Source organism: Euprymna scolopes, chromosome 37 (assembly GCF_053919585.1).
Source record: "Euprymna scolopes isolate OS-2025 chromosome 37, ASM5391958v1, whole genome shotgun sequence".
Taxonomy (NCBI): Eukaryota; Metazoa; Mollusca; class Cephalopoda; order Sepiida; family Sepiolidae; genus Euprymna; species Euprymna scolopes.
In genome coordinates, this window is record NC_136518.1 from 32,499,411 (window position 1) to 32,525,310 (window position 25,900).

At 27.6% G+C, this 25,900-nt stretch overlaps 1 protein-coding gene across 4 annotated transcripts in view; it reads left to right on the forward strand.

Annotated features, from left to right (window-relative positions):
* Positions 1–25,900, forward strand: part of LOC145261123 (putative transporter slc-17.2) — a 110,391-nt gene that overhangs the window by 17,636 nt on the left and 66,855 nt on the right. For all 4 annotated transcript variants that reach the window (XM_080119370.1, XM_080119373.1, XM_080119372.1 and 1 more), the window contains exons 3-4: positions 1,086–1,325; positions 6,062–6,149. In XM_080119370.1, the coding sequence (XP_079975496.1) occupies positions 1,086–1,325; positions 6,062–6,149 (328 nt within the window). The remainder of the gene's footprint in view (positions 1–1,085; positions 1,326–6,061; positions 6,150–25,900) is intronic.

Genomic DNA, 25,900 nt, shown 5'->3' on the forward strand with positions numbered 1-25,900 from the left:
TGTTGTTTTGAGTTTTCCTATTTTAATCTCTTGTCATCAGTATATTTATTTGTTATTCAGAATTCTACTTGAATGTCTTATCTGAAGATTCTGGTTGTATTTATCTGGTTTTCTAGTTTTTCATAGCATCAGCTTATGCATATACACCAAAGTATTCATTCTTTCTTTACCGTCTGTAAATTTGTATACTGAATTTTACATAGTTTTGAGTGGATGAAGTATTGAGAAGGAGGGTTAGTCTTGGGGAGTCTTTTATGCCAGTGTTATATTAGGTGTGTTTGTGAGCATTGTGGAAGGGGCTGTCATTGAATATAGATTAATTTATATTCTAAAATTCATAATGATCCGTTCATTAGTTTACGAGATTATCCTTTACACATATACAGACAGACACACGCACACACACACACACACACACACACACACACATATATATATATATATATATATATATATATATAATTTGTTATTTCATGTATATACATTAATACTAGAAGGTGCTATAATTTATTGCATAAATTTTCTTTCAACACAGCTCAATACGTGAATAGAGCTTTGTAGTAATTGTATGGTAATATATTTATGCTAAATAAGCTACACAGAGGAGTCAATATTTTATCCTCTCGGGAAATCATCAGATTAAGGGCATGAATATTTGTTAGCGATTGTTTTTATATCTAAGCAATGTGTAGTCTAGATTACTGACCAATAACAGATGTTCTTGTTTCTTCATCGCGGATAAATGCTTTCATTGGTCGAGCCTCCTTCAAATAAAACATGACTTGATCTCCTTCTCTTTTGATTGAGTGTTACACACTTCATTTATAAATGTGACAATTTAACAGTTGACCTTATTTTGACATGTGTAGCATTGAAATGTTTTTTTCTATTGATTTTGTAATTCGTTATTAATTTAAATGCTAATTCAGTGTAGCTTTTTATTTTATTTGCTGAGTATATACTTATCCCAAAATGGATTATTAGTTTGTCTGCAAGGAGTATTTTCTCTTACAAATGTTGTATCATAATTTGCAGGATGTTGTTAACCGTCGTAGCGATACTGAATCTATACATTTATTTTATAGACGGGTCCTTTTAGAGTGGACTGGAGCAGTGAAAATCAAAGCCTGGTACTTTCGGCTTATTTCTATGGTTTCTTCATCTCGACAGTTATTGGCGGATACATCACAGAGAGAGTAGGCCACAAAATCGTGATTGGACTCTCCATGACAACGAATGCAATCAGCACCCTGCTTATACCTTTGGGAATCATCAATCATATATACATCGTGATTACTCTCCGAACTATAGTTGGACTCGTTCAGGTAGGATATTAACGGTTTCGATCGAATTTTGTTTTTATCTATTAACTAGCAGGCCGCCTGGTGTTGCCCGGTCGTAAAATATGGATAAATATTATATTTTTATTCATACAGAAACTGTGACATATGTATCTGAGTATTATGTTTTTTTCCTAAACAGATCACTTCTCGTAAGTAAAAAAATACTCGAATTGAGATTGAAACCAAATCATAAAGACAGTGAGTTAAGTACTATAACCATGAGGCCAGCTTGGACCACCCTTTAAAAAGTGTTTTCAAACCTTCTTATAAGGAATCTGTCATGTAAACAATTCACACGCGCGCATTCATGAAACAGTTGACAAACAGATAAAAATTCGATGACACTCACGTACACATTTTTCAATTTTGACCGCATAACAACTCTTTTTACGGATGAAAATCGATTAAAAATGTTCCTTATGTCTGAATACCCTACATATCAAAATTTAAGTCTGTAGATCAAAAATTCGTTTAGTATATGAGTTGAGAATCGTCGTCTCACACACACACACACGCACGCACACACACACACACACACACACACACACACACACACACACACACGCGCGCGCACATTCCTACTTTTATAGAGAAACATGCAGGGCGCCTGATGTTTCCCTCGACTTAAAATACGCATACATATTATATTTTTAATTAATGCAGAAGTCTTCTTTATTATACAGGGTGAACAGAAAGTCCTTGGACCATTTTTAGTTTTGAAATTAAATATTGTTAAAATCACTTTTTCTCTTTTCGAATAAAGTAAGTATTTAGTCTCACTATTGATCTAACTATTTTCAACAAAAATATTAAAATAATTTTGTTTAAACTTTCAGAAAAATGAGCAAACGAGAGGCCATAATTCAACTTCATTGCGCGGGAAGGACAAACTCAGAGATTATTAATCTCTTGAAAGTGGCTAAATCCACCGTGTACCATGTTGTGAACAGATTTAAGGAACTTGGTACATCTGAAGACCGTCCTAGGAGTGGAAGACCTCGCACTGCTCGAACAAAGGAGGTGATTAAGGCTGTCCGAGAGAGGGTAAAGAGGAACCTGAAGAGATCTGCAAGACAAATGGCTAAAGACATGAATGTGAGCGTGACCTCGATGAGAACAATCGTAAAAAACGATCTCCAGTTGTCCCCTACAAGATGAGAAAGAGACAGTACCTCACACCTGCCCAAAAGCACAAGAGACTTGAAAGAGCAAAGATTCTTCTTGGAGAACTGAAGGCTGGCACGGCAGAGCGAGAGATCGTTTTTTTCTGATGAAAAACTCTTCACAATTGAAGCGACTCTTAACAATTAGAACGTCAGACATTGATGACTCCGTGAGAATAGTTTTCCGCCGACAAAAGCCGTCTTCCCTCATGATGTGGCCTGCAGTTTGCTAATCTTGGAATTCGCCTCTGATTTTCGTGGAGCAGGGGGTTAACATCAACACAGATCGCTACATTAACGATATTTTGGTTCCTGCATTTGAAGAGATGAAGAAACACTTCAAAGATCAGCATTTCACCTTCCAACAAGATGGAGCACCATCCCACACCTCCAGAAAAACTCAGAACTGGTGCCAACGTAATTTTCCAAGATTCTGGAGTAAGGAGATGTGGCCTCCTGCATCGCCTGATTTGAATCCCATGGATTTTTCTGTGTGGTCTTTGTTGGAGGCAAAGGTCTGTTCTGTTGTTCATCCAAGTGTTGATGCTTTGAAGACATCTCTTCTGAGTGAATGGGCTAAAATACCTCAGGAAACGCTGCGTGCCTCGGTTGGTAACTTCAGACAGAGAATTGCACGTCTAATCGAAAGGAAGGGACATCACATTGAAAATAAATAATTTGAATTTATTCTTGGTTTCCTAACTTATAATTTTCATTCATGTTTAATTTATATTTTTGTAATTTTCTATTAATAAACCACTTCTGAATTGGTCCAAGAACTTTCTGTTCACCCTGTAAACAGAAATACTATAAGTATTAAACGTAACGTTAAATTAAAAAAAAAAAATGAAGTAAAAAACGGAAAGAAACTGAGACATGTGCATGCGAGTATTATGTTTTTTCTAAACAGTTCACTTCTTGTGAGTAAAAAAAATAGTCGAGCTGAGATTGAAACCTTAAGACAGTGAATCAAACACAATTACCATTCGGCCGCCGTGACACGCTCTTTAAAAAAATGTTTTCAAATGGACTATTTTTAGCATAAGGAATCTGGAATGTGAACCATTCACGCATGCGCAATCGTGAAACAGTTAGCAAACAGAGAAAAATTCGACGACTCCCACATAATAATTTTTAAAATTTTGATCCTTTAGAAGCCCTTTTTCCGGATGAAACCGATTAAAAAGTGTTCCACCTGTCTGAATATCCTATATCAAAGTTCAAGTCAATCAAGTAGATAAAATATTCGTTGAGTATATAGGTTGAGAATTGTTGTCACACACACACACACACACACACGCACACACACACACACACATTCTCGCTTTTATAGATTTACTAGCAGGCTGCCTGGCGTTGCCTGATCGTAAAATACGCATAACTATTATATTTTAATGCTTGCAAAATTCTTCTTTATTATAATCAGAAATACCGTATGGCTAAATTCCTTTAAAAAGCGAAAATAACCTGAGGCATGTACATGCGAGTATTATATTTTTTTCTTCTAAACAGTTCACTTCTTGTAATAAAAAAAATTACTCGAGCTGAGATCGGAATCAAAACATAAAGACAGTGAGGCAAGTACGATTACCATTCAGCCAATCTTTAAAACGGTGTTTTCAGCGTAAGCAATCTGTAATATGAACGATTCACGCATGCGCAACCGTGAAAAACTTAGAAAACAGAGAAAACTTCGATGACTCCCACGTACTTATTCTTGAATTTTTACCCCTTAGAGGTTCTTTTTCCCCGATAAAAACTGATTAAAATGTTTTCTACGTATCTGATTTACCTATATACCAAATTTAACGTTTATCGATTAAAAATTCGTTCTTTATATATGTTGAGAGGTGTCCTCACACACCACATTCTATAGAATATAAGAACAATATGTCGTACAAAAAAGTGATCTCACACACCACATTCTATAGAATATAAGAACAATATGTCATACAAAAAAGTGATGTCACACACCACATTCTATAGAATATAAGAACAATATGTCATACAAAAAAGTGATGTCACACACCACATTCTATAGAATATAAGAACAATATGTCATACAAAAATATGATATCACACACCACATTCTATAGAATATAAGAACAATATGTCATATCAAAAATGATGTCACACACCACATTCTATAGAATATAAGAACAAATGTCATACAAAAAAGTGATGTCACACACCACATTCTATAGAATATAAGAACAATATGTCATACAAAAATGTGATGTCACACACCACATTCTATAGAATATAAGAACAATATGTCATACAAAAATGTTATGTCACACACCACATTCTATAGAATATAAGAACAATATGTCATATAAAAAAGTGATCTCACACACCACATTCTATAGAATATAAGAACAATATGCCATACAAAAAAGTGATGTCACACACCACATTCTATAGAATATAAGAACAATATGTCATAAATAAAATTTATGCCACACCACATTCTATAGAATATAAGAACAATATGTCATACAAAAATATGATGTCACACACCACATTCTATAGAATATAAGAACAATATATCATACCAAAAAGTGATGTCACACACCACATTCTATAGAATATAAGAACAATATATCATACCAAAAAGTGATGTCACACACCACATTCTATAGAATATAAGAACAATATGTCATACAAAAATATGATGTCACACACCACATTCTATAGAATATAAGAACAATATGTCATGCAAAAATATGATGTCACACACCACATTCTATAGAATATAAGAACAATATGTCATACAAAAATATGATGTCACACACCACATTCTATAGAATATAAGAACAATAAGTCATACAAAATGTGATGTCACCCAAAATACAAGATGCCATCAACCATCTACAATAATCAGTTCAAATATGCAATCAGATGAGGAATACAAAACCGATTTAACCACCAGCGAATGAAAGGAGAAGCACCATGTACGATGGTACTCCTTTGTCTACTGTCTATTACCAAACTTGTGAAGATTGAAATACCAGCTTACAATAAAAAAAACAAATTGTTGCGTAAAAAGTAGAAAATTCTCGCATGGCCAAATACTTCAAAGACAAGGATAGAAGAACATCAGGTCATGTAGTCTTATTCAGTTCAGCTTTGTTTCGCTTAACTACTTCTCTATCTTGTCAGGTTTCTAGTTTTATATGTAGGATTTTGAGATGTATAATTATTACGGTATCCTGTGGCCATTAAAGATTTAATAAAAACAAATTGGTGTAAATGGCTATGGCTAATTTGATTAAAGCATTTTTACCTCTAATTCTTTTATAAAATTATTAGATCTATTTGTAACGAATACACTTCGCTTTGGTATAGCTATTAAATAAAAACCGTATCATAAAATAATGGTTGTGACAGCTAAAAGTTTGAAACTAAAATGATTAGTTGTGGCTCTCTGCTGAAGCAACACTCTGATGAAGCAACTCATGAATAAGACAGAAGCTGTCAGGGTGGGAGTCGATTTAACTATTTGGATCACTTTCTCATTCAATAATCGATTGTCCTTTTTTTTACATTTTTAAGGGTCTATCAACTCCAGGTTTTCGAGGTTTTTGGGGAATTTGGGCTCCTAAGCATGAGCGAACACAATTGGCTACAGTGACCTTCTCAGGTAAGACAATGACTATTTTGACACGTGAAAAAATTTAATAAATCGTTTAATATGCACGTGAAATACTCGTGCCATTGATAACGCTAAATTGTTACCATGCCATTGCCATTCGGCGTTCGGCATTTGTAAATATAAACTCAACGAATGAACTAATTTGTTGATTTAATAGAAAAATACACCGTCACGAAGTATATCCTTCTGATAATTAAAATATCATTTTGATAATTAAAAAATCATTTTGATAATAAAAATATCATTTTGATGATTAAAGTATCTTTTTGGTAATCAAAATATCATTTTGATAATTTAATTAGACTTTTGATAATTAAACTATCCTTTTGATAATTAAAGTACCATTTTGATAATTAAAATATCATTTTGATAATAAAGTATCATTTTGATAATTATACTATCCTTTGAATAATTAAAATGTCCTTTCGATAATTGAAGCATCATTTTGATAATTAAAGTATCATTTTACTAATTAAAGTATTAGTTTGATAATTAAAATATAATTCTGATAATTAAAGTATCATTTTAATAATTAAAGTATCATTTTATTAATTAAAGTATTAGTTTGATAATTAAAATATACTTTTGATGGTTAAAGTATCTTTTTGATAATCAAAATACAATTTTGATAATTAAAATATCATTTTGATAATAAAAATATCATTTTGATAATGAAAATATAATTTTGATAATTACAGAATCCTTTTGAAAATTATAGTATCTTTTTGATAATTGAAGTATCATTTTGATATTTTAAGTATAATTTTTATAATTAAAATATAATTTGGGTAATTGAAATATAATTTTCATAATTAAACATCATTTTAAAAATAATAGAATCCTTTTGATAATTAAAATATCGTTTTGATAATCGAAGTATCATTTGGACAAAAATATCATTTTGATGAGAAAATTATCCGTTTGATAATAAAATATCAATTTGATAATTAAAGAATGATTTTGATAATTATAGTATACATTTGATAATTAAAGTATAATTTAGATCATTAAAATATCATTTGGATAATTAAAATATCATTTTGATAATTACAGTACCTTTTGATAATTGAAGTATCATTTTTATGATTAAAGTATAATTTTGATAATTGTAATATCATCTTGATAATTATAATATCATTTGGTAATTAAAATATAATTTTGATAATTATAGTATCACTTTGTATAATTAAAGTATAAACTTATGATTAAAATATCATTCTGATAATAAAAGAATCCTTTTGATACTTAAAGTATAATTTTGATAATTAAAGTATGCTTTTGATAATAAAATATCCTTTTCATAATAAAAGTATCACTTTGATAATTAAAGTATCATTTTAATAATGAAAGTATAATTTTGATAATTAAAGTATCCTTTTGATAAATAAATATTATTTTGATAATTAAAGAATCATTGTGATAATTAACGTAAGCTTTTGATAATTAAAATATCATTTTAATAATAAACGTATCCTTTTGATTAGTAAAATATCGTTTTGGTAATTAAATATCATTTTGATAAGTAAAATATCATTTTGATTATTAAATTATCACTTTGTATAATTAAAGTATACATTTATGATTAAAATATCATTTTGATAATTAAAGTTCACTATTGATAATTAAAATATCTATTTGATAATTAAAATATCATTTTCATGATGAAAGTATCCTTTCGATAATTTAAGTATTCTTTTGATGATTTAAGTATCCTTTTGATAATAATAGTATCGTTTTTATAAGAAGTATTATTTTGATAATTAAAGTATCATTTTGATAATTAAAATATCCATTTGATAATTAAAATATCATTTTGATAATTAAAATATCCTTTCAATTAATAAAGTATTCTTTTGATAATGAAAATATAATTTTGATAATAAAGGTATCCTTTTGATAATAAAATAGTATTTTGATAATTAAAGTATCCTGTTTATAATAAAAAAAATATCCCTTTTATAATGGACGTATCATTTTGATAATTGTAGTAACATTTTGATAAGTAAAATATCCTTTTGATAATTGAAATATAAATTCCCATTTTTATAATTAAAGTATGCATTTGATAATTGGATTAGCATTTTGAAAATTCAAGTACAATTTTGATAATCAAAATATCCCTTTGATAATCAAAATATAATTTTGATAATAGAAATATCATTTTGATAATTAAAGTATCCTTTAGATAATTACAGTATCATTTTGATAATTAAGTAATAATTTCAATAATTAAAGTAACCTTTAGATAACTAAAGAATCCTTTTGATAATCAAAGTGTCATTTTGATAATTCAAATATCATTTTAGTAGTTAAATTATCCTTTAGATAATAAAATATCCTTTTGATAATCAAAGTATAATTTTGATAATTGAATAATCCTTTAAATAATCAAAATATCATTGTAATAATTAAAATAGGCTTTCAATAATTAAAGTATACTTTTGGTATTTAAAATATTATTTGGATAATGAGAGTATTTTTTTGATAATAAAAATATCAATTTTATAATTAAAGTATAATATCGATAATTTAAATATCCTTTTGATAATTAAAGTAGAGTTTGATAATTAAAATATCTTTCAATAATTAAAGTATCCTTTTTATAAATAAAATATCCTTTTGATAATTAAAGGATCATTTTGATAATAAAAATATAAGTTTGATAATTTAAGTACATTTAAATAATCGAAGTATCATTTTGAAAATTAAAATTATTTTTTGAAAATTAAAGTATACTTTTGATTATTGAAATATCATTTTGATAATTAGAATAACATTTGATAATTATAATATACTTTTTATAATTAAAGTATCTTGTGACAATAAAAATATCATTTGGATAATTAAACTATCCTTTTCATAATTAAAATGTCAATTTGATAATTACAATATTTTGATAATTAAAATATCTTTTGATAATTAAAGTTGTTATATAATTGGTTTTTCATTATTATCATTATTGTTCTTTGTTAAAAGTGATGCTTAGAGAGTCTTAGAGAGAGATGTTGTATTACAAGTGATGTTGTTGAGGGATGTTGTTGTAAGAGTGATGTTTAGTGTTATAAAGATATTCATATTTATAAAATGTTCATACTTAGAAGTGTTGCTATGAGATGTAGAGTTCACATTGTAGATATGAGATGTGTATGTCAAGACATTTTAAACCACATGATATACAAGAGACACATATAACAATTTCCACTTTACCTTTTGGTAGAATTACAACACAAAGACGACGTTTATAAAAACACATGATGGGTTTATTTCTTCTCCCGACCGGTCGTGGTTTTCTGAGTCAAGAATTCAAAGCTTCACATTCTAAGTTTCAAAAGTGACCGTCTCGCTTCTAGACGTTCAAATCCCAACTGCAGACTATCGTCAAACTCTCTTCTGACTCTCTCCCAGTTTCTCTCTCTTAACTCTAAAATTTCTAACTATATCTAGAACTTCCCATTTTCCATGACGTCATACACATGTTAAAACATGTGTCTTCTTTCACGTGTTCTGGACATGCGTGTCCAAAACTTTTTCCTTTGTTTACAAAAGGAATTTAACCTATATTCTCAGTAACCTATATTTCCAATAGGTTAAAAACATGTTTATTAAATTATCTTGTAGTTGCATTCTTTCAATTGAATTTCCATAACAGAATTAATAACGCACATTCTTTTCTTGAAACTATTTTATCTCTAAGCTAAACAATGGTTTATTTTCACATTCCACTGCTAATTCTCTCTCGTAATCTATTTCTAAACCTAAATTACGAGGTTCGAATTTCGTCTATTCTATTTCATTTTCATTTTAACTAAATCTCTCTTTTTTTTATACTTACATGAAAAGGGGACAGCCCTTATCATGTAACAAAGTATCCTTTTGATAATTAAAGTATCATTTTGATAATTAACACGTCCTTATAAGAATGAAAATATCCTTTAGATAATAAAAGTGTAATTTTGATAATAAAAGTGTAATTTGGATAATTAAAGTGTAATTTTGATAATTAGAAAACTCATTTTGATAATTACATTATCCTTTTGATAATTAAAGTATCCTTTTAATAATTATAGTATCATTTTGATGATTTAAATATAATTTTGATAATTAAAGAATCCTTTTAATATTTGAAGTTTCATTCTGATAATTAAAGTATTATTTTGATAATTGAAATATCATGTAGATTATTAAAGTAACATTTTAATAATTAAAATATCATTTTGGATAAAAAAATATAATTTTATAATTAAAATATCATTTCGATAATAAACGTATCATTTTTATAATTAAAATATCATTTCGATTAGTATCCTTTTGATAATTTAAATAATCTTTTTGGTAATTAAAGTATATTTTGATAATAAAAAGATCATTTTGATAATTAAAATATCTTCTGGATAATAAATGTATCGTTTTGATAATGAAAATACCATTTTGATAATTTAAGTGTCCTTTTCATAATCAACATATCAATTTGATAATTAAAATATCATTTTTATAATCGAAATATCTTTTGACAATTAAAGTATTTTTTGATAATGAAAATATCATTTTGGTAATTAAAATATCCTTTTCAAGATTAAAATATCCTTTTGATAATTAAAATATCATTTTGATGATTAAAGTGTCATTTTTGATAATTTAAGTGTCACTTTGATAATTAAAGTGTCATTTTGATAATTTAAATATCATTTTGATAATTAAAGTATCCTTTTGAAAATTGAAGTATCCTTTTGCTAATTGAAGAATCATTTTGAGAATCAAAGTATCAATCTAATAAATAAAGTATCCCTTTGATAATTAAAATATTATTTTGACAATTAAAATATCATTTTAATAATTGAAATATCATTTTGATAATTAAAGTATCATTTTGATAATCAAAATATAATTTTGGATAAAAAAATATAATTTTGATAATTATAATATAATTTTGATAATTAACGTACCATTTTAATAATAAAATATAATTTTGATAATTAAAGTATTCTTTTGATAATAAAAATATCATTATGATTATTAAAGTATCATTTTGATAATTAAAGAATATATTTTATAATTAAAATATAATTTTGATAATAAAAGTAACTTTTTGATGATTAAAATATGATGTTAATAATTATAATATTATTTTGATTATTGAAGTATCCTTTTGATAATTAAAGTATCCTTTTGATTAAAGTGTCATTTTTATAATCAAAATATCATTTTGATAATTAAAATATTATATTGATAATTAAAGTGTCATTTCATAATTTTGATGATGAAAGTATCATTTGGATAATTAAAATATTATTTTGTTATAAATCATTTTGATAATTACAGTATCCTTTTGATAATTTAAATATAATTTTAATAATTAAAATTTCATTTTGATTATTTAAATATCATTTTGATAATTAGAATATCATTTTGATAATTAAAGTATGCTTTTGATAATTAACATGTTATTTATCATTTCAGTAATTAAAAAATAATTTGATAATTAAAATACCATTTTGATAATTACAGAATCATTTTTATAATTAAAGTAAAAAATAATATAGTAATACGAGTCTTTTGTCGTTTTACAAAAATTCACTTTTACAGTTTGTTATTTTTTTTAAGATGGATTCCACGGGAAACGGCGTAAATCGTCGCTTTTTTTTTTTTTTTTTGCCACGTTCAAGTTTTTTTTTCTTTGAGACTGCAATTAAAGGTTTTGGTTTATCTCTTTTTTCCGACTAGTATTTTAGTAAATAAAATACTATTAATCGAGGTTACTTTTTTTTAAACCTGAATGTAGTTTTTGTTCTTGGAATTTGGGAAACAACCGTTTCTTTCTTTTAGTGTTGTACTTCGCGAGGAAAATATTTTACAGTTTTCCAATGTTCGCTGAATTATTCATTTTTTCCGCTTGAGTCGAACTTCTCTTTAGCGTAAAATCCGTTTTTACGACTATTTCGTTCGTCAAAACTTGTATTCCTTTGAAAGGTCAACCGTTGCGTTGTACTTTTTTTTTAGTGAGTTCTTTCCATTTCTTCGTCAAACTGTTATATTTGACGTTCATCCTCGTCGTCACGGTTAAGTTTGCAGGTTGAAACAAGTAACGTAGAAAGCAATACAAATGACGACTCAACAAACAAAGGTAGATCAAATAAGAAGTGTATTAGGAAAAGGTATATTTACAGGATATTTACATAATGGTGTCAAATAAGAGAGTCTTTGCTGGAGAAACATATCTGCTCTCGCCGGCCTTCTGTGGCTTCTGGTGAACACACACTCAGCCGAACTGAGTCTTCCTATTTATGGGTAATTACTATCCACATATGCAAATGAATGTGTGCCACCACAACCCCCCCCCCCCCCCAAGATTTGAAATCGCACAGATTTCAATATCTTTTTTTCTTGGGATTTAACATTAATGGTTCATTAAACTTTCTTTTTCTACCTGATCTTCGGGGTTCAGGTGTATATTGAGGCGGTTCCAAATTAAAGGATTCGTATATGATGTTCATGGTTTCCTCCTCTTCGTCTGCTGTTGTATAATCACCATCTTGAATGTGGTGTTTTTTATTTGGTTCAGGTGCCTTTTATATATATTTTGTGAACCTTTAATCATGTATGTACAATCACCAATGCGTTTATCCACTACTCCACATTCCCAGCAAGAAGTGTTATTTCTTGAGCACTTGAAATATACTCGATCTCCCGAGTTATATTTCTTTCTTATCATGTGTGTAGTGTTTCGGACAATTGCCTGTCTTGTCAATGGTTTAGCAAACGCTGATTTCACCTTTCTGGCAAACATCAAATCAGCTGGTGATATGTTTGACGGGGTATTAGGGTGCAGTGTTATCCTATATATTAGCAAAAATTGTTGCAAAGCTTTTTCCGTTGGTATCCCAATGGATTTTTTCAACGCTCGTTTTAACGTGTCCACGAACCTCTCCGCGAGGCCTACTGATCGTGGATGATACGGTGGAGTAGTAATATGCTTTACTTGGAACGTGTCACAACATTCCTTAAAGTCTGTGGATGTGAATTGAGTTCCATTGTCAGTGACCAGTGTGTCTGGTACATCAAATCGTGCAAATAACTCGTGTAGGAATCCTATTGAGTTGTTCGTTGTTGGATTTCTGCAACGCATTACCTCAGGCCATTTTGTATAACTATCTACTACAATTAAGTAGTAATTTTCTCCTACTGGACCAGCGATGTCCATGTGGATTCTCGACAATGTGTGGTCGGTTTTCGGCCAAGGTATGTGTACTATAGTTGGGGATTTTGCCGCTAACTGGCATCCTTCACATCTATTTATTGTTGTAGCTATGTCGACGTCCATGTTACACCAGTATACGTAGCTTCTCATTAGAGACTTCATCCGATTTATCCCTGGATGTCCTCTGTGGAAGTCTCTCAAAATCCTCTTCTACAACGTTTTAGGTATTACTACTCTCTCGCTATATAATAACACATCGTTACATATGGAAAAAATTTCCTGAAACTTTTTGTCATTTATAATTTTTTCTTTTATATCATTTATGTATTCATCTTTATCGGCTTCTCTTTTAATGTCCGACAATGTTACCGGTAGTTCTTTAATGATGTTTGCTACCATATTTTTCACTTCGACATTTGTTCGAATTGCTGCAATCACTGATTCTTCCAAATTATGTTTCTGTGGTATCAGTCTTGAAAGTCCACCCGCATGGCAAATCCTTTTTTATGCTAGATGTTGTAGCTGGAAATCGTAATTCACTAGGATCGTACCCCAGCGCAGCACTCTATTTGCGGTGTATACAGGCAATCCTTTTTTTTTTATCCATAGATTGTGACTAATGGTTTATGGTCGGTTTCAAGTATGAATTGTCTACCATATAAATATCGGTGGAATTTAGTCACTGCAAAGATTATACTCAACGCTTCTTTTTCAATCTGTGAATACGCCTTCTCTGTTGGAAGCAGCGTTCTCGAAGCGTAAGCTATCGGCTTTCTAGATCCATTAGGCATGATATGTTGAATGCATGCTTCTATGCCGTAGGAACTAGCGTCACTAGCAACGACTATATTTAATTTTGTGTCATAGTGAGTTAGACATAATTCAGATGTTAGTGCGCTCAGATGTTAGTGTTAGTATCCTTTTGATATTAAAAACCTTCTTTCAATAATTAAAGTATCCTTTTAATTATAAAAATATCCTTTCAATAATTAAAGTATCCATTTTATAATAAAAAATCGTTTTGATAATTAAAGTATTCTTTTGATAATTAAAATATCATTTCGATAATAAAATTATCCTTTTAGTAACAAAAATATCATTTCAATAATTAAAGTATCTTTTTGATAATTAAAGTATAATTTTGATAATTGAATTATCATTTAATAATAAAAATATATTCAATAATTAAAATATTATTTTGATAATACAATAATCCTTTTTATAATTAAAATATAAATTTTATACTTAAAATATCCTTTTGATAATTAAAATATGATTTTAATAGTTAAAATATTATTTTAATGATTAAAGTATCATTTTGAAAAGTAAAGTATTATTTTAATAATTAAAGTACATTTTAAAGATTAAAGTATCATTTTAATAATTAAAATTTTATTTTGATAAGTAAAGTATCTTTTTGATAACAAATGTTAATAATTAAAATACCATTTTCATAATTAAAGTGTCCTTTAAATAATTACCGTATAATTTTGATAATTTTTTGATAATTAAAATATCCTTTTGATGATCAAAGTATCATTTTTATAATTAAAATTTTCTTTTGATTAAAGTATCATTTTTGATAATTAAAATATCATGTAGATTATTAAAGTAACATTTTAATAATTAAAATATCATTTTGATGATTAAAGTACCATTTTGATAATTGAGATATCATTTAATAATTAAAATATCATTTCGATTAGTATCCTCTTGATAATTTAAATAATCTTTTTGATAATTAAAGTATACATTTGATAATAAAAATATCATTTTGATAATTCAAGTATCTTTTGGATAATAAATTTATTGTTTTGATAATAAAAATACCATTTTGATAATTAAAGTGTCCTTTCGATAATAAAAGTATAATTTTGATAATTAAAATATCCTTTAAATAATTAAAGAATCATTTTGATAATTAAAGTATTCGAATGATAATTAAAATATCCTTTCGATAATTAAAATACAATTTTCATAATTAAAGTATCCTTTAGACATATAAAATATTCTTCCGGTAATTGAATTAAACTGTTCATAATTAAATTATCATTTTGATAATTAAAGTATTTTTTTGAAAATTAAAGTATACTTTTGAAAATTAACGCGATATTTTGATAATAAAAATATCATTTACAAAATTAAAATATCGTTTTGATAATTAAAGTATTTTTTTCATAATAAAGATATCATTTTGATAATTGAAGTATCATTTTGAAAATTAAAGTATCATTTTGATAATTAAATATCCTCTTTATAATTAAAATATCGTTTTGATAATTAAATTATCATTTTGATAATTTAAATATCATTTTGATAATTAAAAAATCCTTTGCGCACTTGAAGTATCCTTTTGATTATTAAAACTATCATTTTGATTATTTAAGTATCTTTTTTTAATTAAAATATCATATTGATAATGTAAGTATCCTTTTAATAATTAAAATATATGTTGATAATCAACGAAGCCTCTGGATAATTAAAGTATCCTTTTGTATAATTAAAGTATCATTTTGATATCTAAAATATCATTTTGATAATTAAATTATCATGTTGATAACAAAAATATCATTTCCATAATTAAAATATCGTTTTGACAATTAAACAATCCTTTTGATAATTAAAGTACCATTTCGATAATTAAAATGTTATTTTTATAATTTAAGTATCCTCTTGATAATTAAAATATCATTTTGATAATTAAGGAATACTTTTGATAATTAAAGTATACCTTTTATAATTTAAGTATCAGTTATAATTAAAGTATTATTTTGATGATTAAAATATCGTTTTCATAATTAAAGTATCATTTTGATAAGTAAACTATTATTTTGATAATTGAAGTATAGTTTTGGTAATTAAAATGCCATTTTAGTAGTCAAAATTTCATTTTGATAGTTAAAGTATCCTTTTGATAATTAAAGTATCCATTCGATATATAAAATATCATTTTGATAATTAAATTATCCATTTTGATAATTAAATTATCTATTTTGATAATTAAATTATTATTTTGATAATTAAAGTATCATTTTTATAACGAAAGTATCATTTTTATGATTAAAGTATCCATTAGATAATTAAAATATCATTTTATAATTGAAGAATTAAAATATCATATTCATAATTAAAGTATCATTTAGATAATTAACGTATCATTTTGATAATTTTAATATTATTTTGATGATTTTAATATCATTTGGATAATAAAATTATCTTTTTGATAATTAAAGTATCATTTTATAATTAAAATATCATTTTGATAATTAAAGCATCATTTTTATGATTAACCTATTCTTTTGATAATTAAAACATAATTTTGATAATTGAAGTATCCTTTTGATGATTAAAATATCATTTTGATGATTAAAATATCATTTTGATAATTAAAGCATCATTTTAATAATTAAAGTCTTTTAATAATTAAAGTATCATTTGTATAAAAAAATATTATTTTGATAATTAAAATATCATTTTGATAATTAAAATATCATTTTGACAATTATAGTGTCCTTTTGATAACTAAAGTATCTGCTGTGTCTGCACAAATAATTAACAAGAACACGGAAAGTAAAGATATACAATAATATATCAGGCAGAAAAGTTATATACATATTTACATGTCTTCAGATATACTTCAGTTGGAGATATTCCGGCAGGTGGCGTGTTACATGTCTTACTGGAGGCAGCATAGGCGTCTTGCCTGTTTGGCGGTCGTTGCCGGACTCTCCCGGTATTGGTGATTGATACTTTTAAATATCTCACTTACCCGCCTATGTTAATTAGTAGGCGTCTTCACAACACCCCCCCTCCCAAGATTTGAAGTCGTGTAGATTTCAATATCTCTTCCTCTTGGGGTTCATTATAATTGGTTCTGTAAACTTTCTTTTCTTTCCCGATCTTCTCGGTTCGGGCATGGTTTGTGGTGGTTCGATATCAAACGCTTCGTATAGTATATCAATTGGATCTTCCTTTTCATCAGGTTTGTCATGTTCGTTGTCTTTTATATGACGTTTTCTCGATTGATTTTGATGTCTTTTGTGTATCCATTTTGGGCCTTTTATCATGTAGATTAAGTCGCCGATCCGTTTATCTACCGTGCCAAACTCCCAATATGAAATATTAGTTTTCATACATTTAAAATATACACGATCACCAGGTTTAAACCTTTTACGTGGTGTGTGCGTAGTTTGATGGACGATTGCTTGCTTTGGTATTAATTTATCAAATGGTGATTTTATTTTTCTAGCAAACATTAGTTCTGCTGGCGATAATTTCGACGGTGTATTTGGGTTCTTAGTTATCCTGTATATTTGCAGGAATTGCTGTAATGCTTTATCCGTCGGGGTACCTATTGATTTTCTAAGTGCACGTTTTATCGGGTCTACGAACCTTTCCGCTAATCCATTTGAGCAAGGGTGGAATGGTGGTGTAGTTATATGTTTCACCTGAAAAGTGTCACAAAAGTCCTTGAAATCACTTGATGTAAATTGTGTTCCGTTATCTGTGACTATAATGCTTGGCACACCAAACCGTGCAAATATTTCATGCAGAAAACTTATTGTGTTATTTGTCGTTGAGTTCTTGAAACGCTTTACTTCAGGCCATCTGGAAAAAACTATCTACTACGATTAAGTAGTATTGTCCTTCGGTTGGTCCAGCCAAGTCTATATGAATGCGTGACGATGGATGGTCAGTTTTTTTCCAAGGTTTATGGACTATTGGTGGTGCCTTAGCGGCTAACGCATAACCTTTACACTTGTTTACTGTTAGTGCAATATCCACATCCATGTTACGCCAGTAAACGTAACTCGGCATAAGTGCCTTCATCCTATTTATACCCGGGTGTCCTGTATGAAAATCACGTAAGATCTTTTTCTGCAAGGTTTTCGGGATAACAACTCTTTTACCATATAATAAAACTTCATTGCATACGGAAAATATGCTTTGCGTTTTTTCATCATTTTCCCTTATTTTTTTCTTTATGTCTGTGATGACATCGTCATTTTCAGCCTCCCTTTTTATATCGGTTAACATGACTGGTAATTCTTTTATTATATTCGCCACCATGTTTTTTTCCTCATAATTGGAACGTATAGCTGCAATTACTGACTCTTCAATGGTTTCCTCTATTTTCGGTATAAGCCTTGATAGGCCATCCGGATGACCTATTTTTTTCGAATCTAGATGCTTTATTTGAAAGTCATAATTTAGTAAGATCGTACCCCAACGGAGTAGGCGATTTGCCGTATATACTGGCAAGCCCTTTTTTGAACCGAAAATTGTAACTAGAGACTTGTGATCTGTTTCCGGTATAAAGTGTCTCCCGTACAGGTAACGGTGGAATTTCGTCACCGCGAAAATGATGCTTAACCCCTCTTTTTCTATATGAGAGTAAGCCTTTCTGCCGGAAGTAGTGTCCTGAATTTGTTCCGACTTTTTTTTACGTACACCATAGGGGCTGCCCAGACGCTAGTTTCGATTTTCAATAAGATGCCTGTTTTTTTCGAGTCTATCTAGTTCGCTATTTATTTTGTCTAAACCGGTGAATGGTACGTTCCGTTTTTTCTTAAACACCGGTGTTGCATCCTTTTTTTAGCTCGAACGAAGCCTTAAATTTATTGCATCTTCCAGTCCAGTAGTAAATATTTCTGGGAATTTCTTTTTTAAATCGTTTTTAATATTTTCTGATGTTGGGGGGCAACTGGTTATTTTTCTACAAAAAGCGTTCATTGGTTTATCCCAAAGTTTGAATTTTTCAATCCAGTCAATTCCCAGTAAGTTCTCGCTTTCTTTAATTACGAAGATTTTCAATTTCTTCGTCGTGCCATTTAAATTAATGGGCAGGATGACCTCTCCTTCGAATTTTATTTCGTCTCCTGTCACTGTTCGTGCACCTTTACTTAATTTTTGAAGAGTCGGTTTACCCAACTTTTTCCAAGTGTTGACGTTTATTAACGACAAATCCGATCCAGAGTCAAGCTGAAATTTCACTTGTTTGTCGAAAATATTTACTGATACATATTTTCGTAAATTATTTTTCCCTTTCTCGTTTGTTCTCATTTGGTGTACTCTATTTTTTGTTCTGCAGCAAACACTCTTATGTCCAACTTTATCGCACTTGTAGCACCTGATCTTTTTGTAAGGACAATCCTTTTCCAAATGTTTTTTATCACATCTTCTGCAATTATTATCTGATACTGTCTTTTTATAATCCCTTTGGTTATTATCGCAATTTCGTTTCTGTCGTTATTATATTGACTATTATCGTAATTTCGTTTTCTGTAGTTATAATAATTTGAGAATTTATAATTTGGGTATTTTTGGAATTTTGACTAGTCTCAAAATTTCTTTGTCCTGAGTTTCTGAAAGGTTTTTTAATCTTCCTAATGTACGCCACTCCTGCTTCTTCTATATCCCTGGAATCTTTTTTTAGTGATACTGCCCTTTCGCAATCTTCTGCTAATTTCTGCAATGTCAGGTCTTGTTCTGTCTCTAATTTTGAGAGAACGCGTCTTCGGATCTCTGAATTTTTGTGGATACTAGACCCTGTGCAAAGATTAAGCATTTGAAATCGTCCACCGTGAGTTCCGATAATTTGAAGTTGTCGTAGCTTTTGTTTACTACTGACACGTATGTCAGGTAGTCCTGCTCATCAGTTTTCTTAAGATTCATACATGACCATCTCTTGTGGAAAAGAGACATGTTCGGTCCGAATAACTCCTTAAGAAGCTTTACGGTCTCAGCGAAATCTAACTGATTCGTTTCCTTGACAATATGAAATCAACAAATTTGCAATGTTCACTGGTACCAAGCTTTCGAAGTAACAAACTTACTTTCTTTCCATTTGGCCAGTTTTCGCAATCTGTTTCGAAAATATCTTCATACCTCTTCAAGTACGCATCAAAAGTTTTATCCTCTTCCGGTACGTATGTGAACACATCTATGCTGTTAACAAGTGTTGTGTTGGAGAAGGTTGTATTACTTTCTTGTATGGAATTAGCTGTTAATCTTTCTAATAGTTCTTTCTGTTCAAGTTGCATCTGCGCGAACCTTTCTTCCTGCCTTTCGAGGCATTTTATGAGTCGTTCATTTTGTCTTTCGTCTCTTTCTGCGTATAGACTTTGCTGTTCTTTTTGTAAGATCTGTTGATTCTGCATGACCTGTGCCATTATTTTAGCAAATTCCTCCATCTTGTTTTTTTATTTCAAAGATTAGAAAAATCAGCCTATTTTACTAAATCAGTCTATTTTACAGTTGAGGCCAGACGGCTGAGGGTGTAACGAACCCTCCCGGTGGGTTGACCTCCCGTCGGGAGGGTATAGCAGCGGTTCCTAAAAAAGTATCTAAAGTAAACACGGAACCCCCTGGCTCCGTGGACTCTGCTACCCTCAGCGACCGACTGACTGGGTCGGATAGTGATGGCAATCGTTCCCCCTTTGTGTGCCCGTGTGGACGTGGGTTTGCTTCTGGTCGCGGTTTATCCCAACACCGGAGGCATGCCCATCCGGAAGATCTCAACCAGGACAGGGTGGCTGGGGCCCGTCCCGGTTCGACCTGGAGTTCGGAGGAGGATGCTCTTTTTACAATAACTACGAACTAACTAAGGTTCGCTTTGTGTGTGTGTGTGTGTGTGTGTGTGTGTGTGTGTGTGTGTGTGTGTGTGTGTGTGTGTGTGTGTGTGTGTGTGTGAACTGAATTCTATCGATATTTTATTTTTTGTGTTGAACTTTTCTTTTTCCTTTTTTGTATTGAGGGATAACAAAAAATGTATTTTATTTTTTTCTCTTAATCCGTTAAGTTTTGATTATGTACAAGAAAAAAATCCTTTCTTGGTACAACTGAAAAAAAATATCACTTTTCTCCTTTTTGCATAAATTTGTTCACGGTGTACTAGCGAAACACCCTTTTCTTTTCTTTGACTTTCGTAGTCACTTTGAAATGGTTATTGGTATTTTGCTTTCAAGTATCCAGTGTTCGAATAACTCGTTCGACAAATTTTTGAAGTTACTTTCGTTTGTTTTACTTTTGTTTTGAGTAAATCTTCGCTGGACAAATTTTTGAAGTTACTTTCGTTTGTTTCTCTTTTGTTTTGCTTTTTTTTTTCGACCATGATGACTTTCCGCGTAAACTATTTTTCGAATACTGTCGCTATATCTACAGTGAATTCTCGTGTAAATCTTTTCCCAAATCCTCGATGTTACTGATGTGTTCAACAGTAGATATTTTTTCTTCGAGTACGTATTTTTCGTACACCAATGTTGAGTTTAGTAGTGGATCTTATCTTGCGTACCTCTTTATTTCGAATTCTCAACGCCGCTGTTGCGTTTAAATAGTGGATTTTATCTTGCGTAAATCTTTTTTTCGAATTCTCGACGCCGGTGTTGCGTTTTAATAGTGGATTTTATCCTGCGTAAATCTTTTTTCGAATTCTCGACGCCGCTGTTGCGTTTAAATATTGGGGTTTATCCCGCGTACGTCTTTTTTCATATTCCCGTCGCCACTGTTGTGTCTGCACAAATAATTAACTAGAACATAACAGTAAAGGTATACAATAATATATAAGGAAGAAAAGTGATATACATATTTTTTGGAGGCAGCATAGGCGTCTTGCCTGTTTGGCGGTCGTTGCCGGACTCTCCCGGTATTGGTGATTGATACCTTTATATATCTCACTCACCCGCCTATGTTAATTAGTAGGCGTCTCCGCAACAGTATCATTTTGATAATTTAAATACCATTTTAATAATTAAATATCCTTTTTATAATTAAAGTATCATTTTTATAATTAGAATATCCTTTTGATAAATATAGTATCCATTTGATAATTTAAGTATCATTCTGATAACTAAAATATTCTTTTAAATAATTAAAGTATCCTTTTGATAATTGAAGTATCCTTTTGATAATTAAAGTATCATTTTGACGATTAAAAATAATTTTAACAATTAAAGTATCCTTTTGATAATTAAAAATCATTCTGATAATTAAAGTATCTTTTTGATAATAAAAGTAAAATATAGAAATTAAAGTGTCATTTTTATAATAAAAATATCGTTTTGATAATTAAAGTATCTTTTTGATAATTAAAATATCATTTTTATAATTAAAGTATGATTTAAAAATCAAAGTATCATTTTGATCATTAAAGTATCCTTTTCATAATTAAAGTATCATTTTGATAATTAAAATATCATTTTGATAATTAAAGAGTGTTTTCATTATTAAAGTGTCCTTTTAATAATTGAAGTATCATTTTGATATCTAAAATATCATTTACACAATTAAATATCATTTTGGTAATAAAATATAATTTTTATAATTAAAATATCATTTTGGTAATAAAAATATCATTTTATAATAAAAAATATCATTTTGATAATTAAAGAATCCTTTTGATAATCCAAGTATATTTTTGATAATCAAAGTAGCATTTAAAAATCAATGTATCCTTTTGGTAATTTAAGCATGTTTTTGATAATTAAAGAATCCTTTTAATAATTAATGTATACTTTTTAAATAAAGTACCATTTTGATAATCCTTTTGATAATTTATGTATCATTTATAATAAAGGTATCATTTGTATAATTAAAATATCTTATTGATAATTAAAATATCATTTTTATCATTAAAATATTCTTTTTGATAATTTAAATATCATTTTGATAATTAAAGTATCCTATTGATAATTAAAATAGTTTGTTTTATAATTAAAATAATATTTTGATAATATATATATATATATATGCTTTTGATAATTAAACTTCCATTTGGATGATTAAAGTAGTTTTTGATAATTAAAGTATAATTTTTATGATTAAAGTATCCATTCGGTAAAAATATAATTTTGATAATTAAAGTATCCATTTTCATAATAAAATTATCATTTTGATTATTAAAGTATCCTTTTAATAATAAAAAATAATTTTATAATCAAAGTATCCTTTTGAGGATTAAAATATAATATTCATAATTAAAGTAATATTTTGATAATTAACATATCTTTTTGCTAATTAAAATATCATTTTAATGATTAAAATATACTTTGGATAATTAAAGTATTTATTTGATAATTAAAATATCATTTTTAAAATAAAATTTTTATTTTGATTATTAAAGCATCATTTTGATAATTAAAGTATCCTTTTGATAATTAAAATATAATTAGGATAATTAAAGTATCCTCTTGATAATAAATATATCATTTTGGTAATTGAAGTCACAATTTGATAATTGAAGTATCATTTTGATAATTAAAGTATAATTTTAATAATTAAAGTATATATGTTAACAATAAACATATCATTTCAATAATAAAATATCATTTTTTAAATTAAAATATCATTTTCATAATTAAAGTATCCTTTTGACAACTAAAGTATCACTTTGATAATAAAAAAATCATTTTGATAATCAAAACTTCCTTTTCATAACTAAAGTATCATTTTTAGAATAAAAATATTCTTTTGATAATAAAAGTCCCTTTTTGAAAATTAATGTATCATTTTGATAACTAAAATATCCTTCCAATAATTAAAGTATCCTTTTTATAATTAAAGTGTCCTTTTTGTAATTAAAGCATCCATTTGGTAATTAAAGTATCCTTTTGATAATTAAAAACTACTGTTAATAATAAAAGTATCCTTTTCATAACTAAAATATCATTTTGAAAATTGAAGTATCATTTTGATAATTAAAATATCGTTTTGATTATTCCAGTATCTTTTTGGTAATTACAATATCATTTTAATTATGTAAGTATCATTTGGAAAATTAAAGTATCATTTTGATAATTAAAGTATCCGTTTGATTATTAAAGTTCCTTTTGATAATTAAAATATCAGTTGATAAATAAAGAATCCTTCGGATAATAAAAGGATCCTTTTGATAATTAAAATATCATTTTGATAATTAAAGTATCCTTTAGAAAATTAAATTATCATTTTGATAATTAAAGAATCTTTTTAGTAATTAAAGTATATTTTTGATAATTAAAGTATCATTTTGATATCTACAATATCATTTTTATAATATTTTCATAATTAAAATAGCATTTGCATAATTAAAATATAAATTTGATAATTAAAGAATCCTTTTGATAATTTTAGTATAATTTTGATAGCTAAAGATTCATTTTGATAATTAAAATATCATTTTGATAATTAAAGTATAATTTCGATAATTAAAGTATACTTTTGATATTGAAAGTATCATTTAGATAATTAAAATTTCATTTTGAGAATAAAAGTATCCTTTTGGTAATTAGGGTATCTTTTTGATAATTACAGAATACTTTCTATAATTAAAGTATCATTTTTATACTTAAAATATAATTTTAATAATTAAAATATCATTTTGATAATAACAGTATCCTTTTGATAATAAAAGAATCCTTTCGATAACACAAATATCATTTTGATAATTAAAGTACCTTTTGATAATTAAAACATCATGTTGATAATTAAAGAATCCTTTGTATAATTAATGTATACTTTTAAAACAATTTTGATAATTATAGTATCCTTTTGATAATTGAAGTATCAATTATAATAAAGGTGTCATTTGTATACTTATAATATCCTTTTGATAATTAAAATATCATTTCCATAATTAAATTATTCTTTTAGATAATGTAAATATCGTTTTGATAATTAAAGTATCCTATTTATAATTTCACTATCTTTTTGATAATTAAAATAATATTTTCATAATTGAACATTGTTTGATTATAAAAATACCATTTTTATAATTAAAGTATCTATTCGATCATTAAAATATCATATAGATAATTAAAATATCCATTTTGATCATAAATTATCATTTTGATAATTAAAGTATTATTTTGACTATCAAAATAACCTTTTAATTATTAAAATATAAATTTATAATGACAGAATCCTTTTGATAATTAAAATATCATATTGATAATTAAAGTATCGTTTTGATAATTTACATATGTTTTTGATAATTAAATATCACTTTGATAATTAAAATATCATTTTTATAATTAAAATATCATTTTTATTATTTAAGGATCATTTTGATAATTAAAGTATCATTTTGATAATTAAAATATAATTTGATAATTAAAGTACCTTTTTGAAAATTAAATATCATTTTGATAATTAAAATATCATTTTGATAATTAAAATATCATTTTAATAATTAAAGTATTAATTTAATTATAAAAATTTCATTTTAATAATAAAAATATCATATTGATAATTTAAGTATCCTTTTAATACCTAAAGTATCATGTTGATAATTAAAATACCCTTTGATAACTAAAGTAGCATATTGATAATTAAAGTATCCTTTTGATGATTACAAAATACTTTTAATAATTAAAGTATACTTTTGATAATAAAAAATATCATCTCGATAGTTTAAGTATTTTGATAATTAAAGTACCATTTTGATAATAAAAATATCTTTTTGATAATTACAGTATACTTTTTAAATTTAAGTGTAATTTTTTAAATAAGAAATATCATCTTGATGATTAAAATATCGTATCTTCTAATAATGAAAAATATCGTTTTG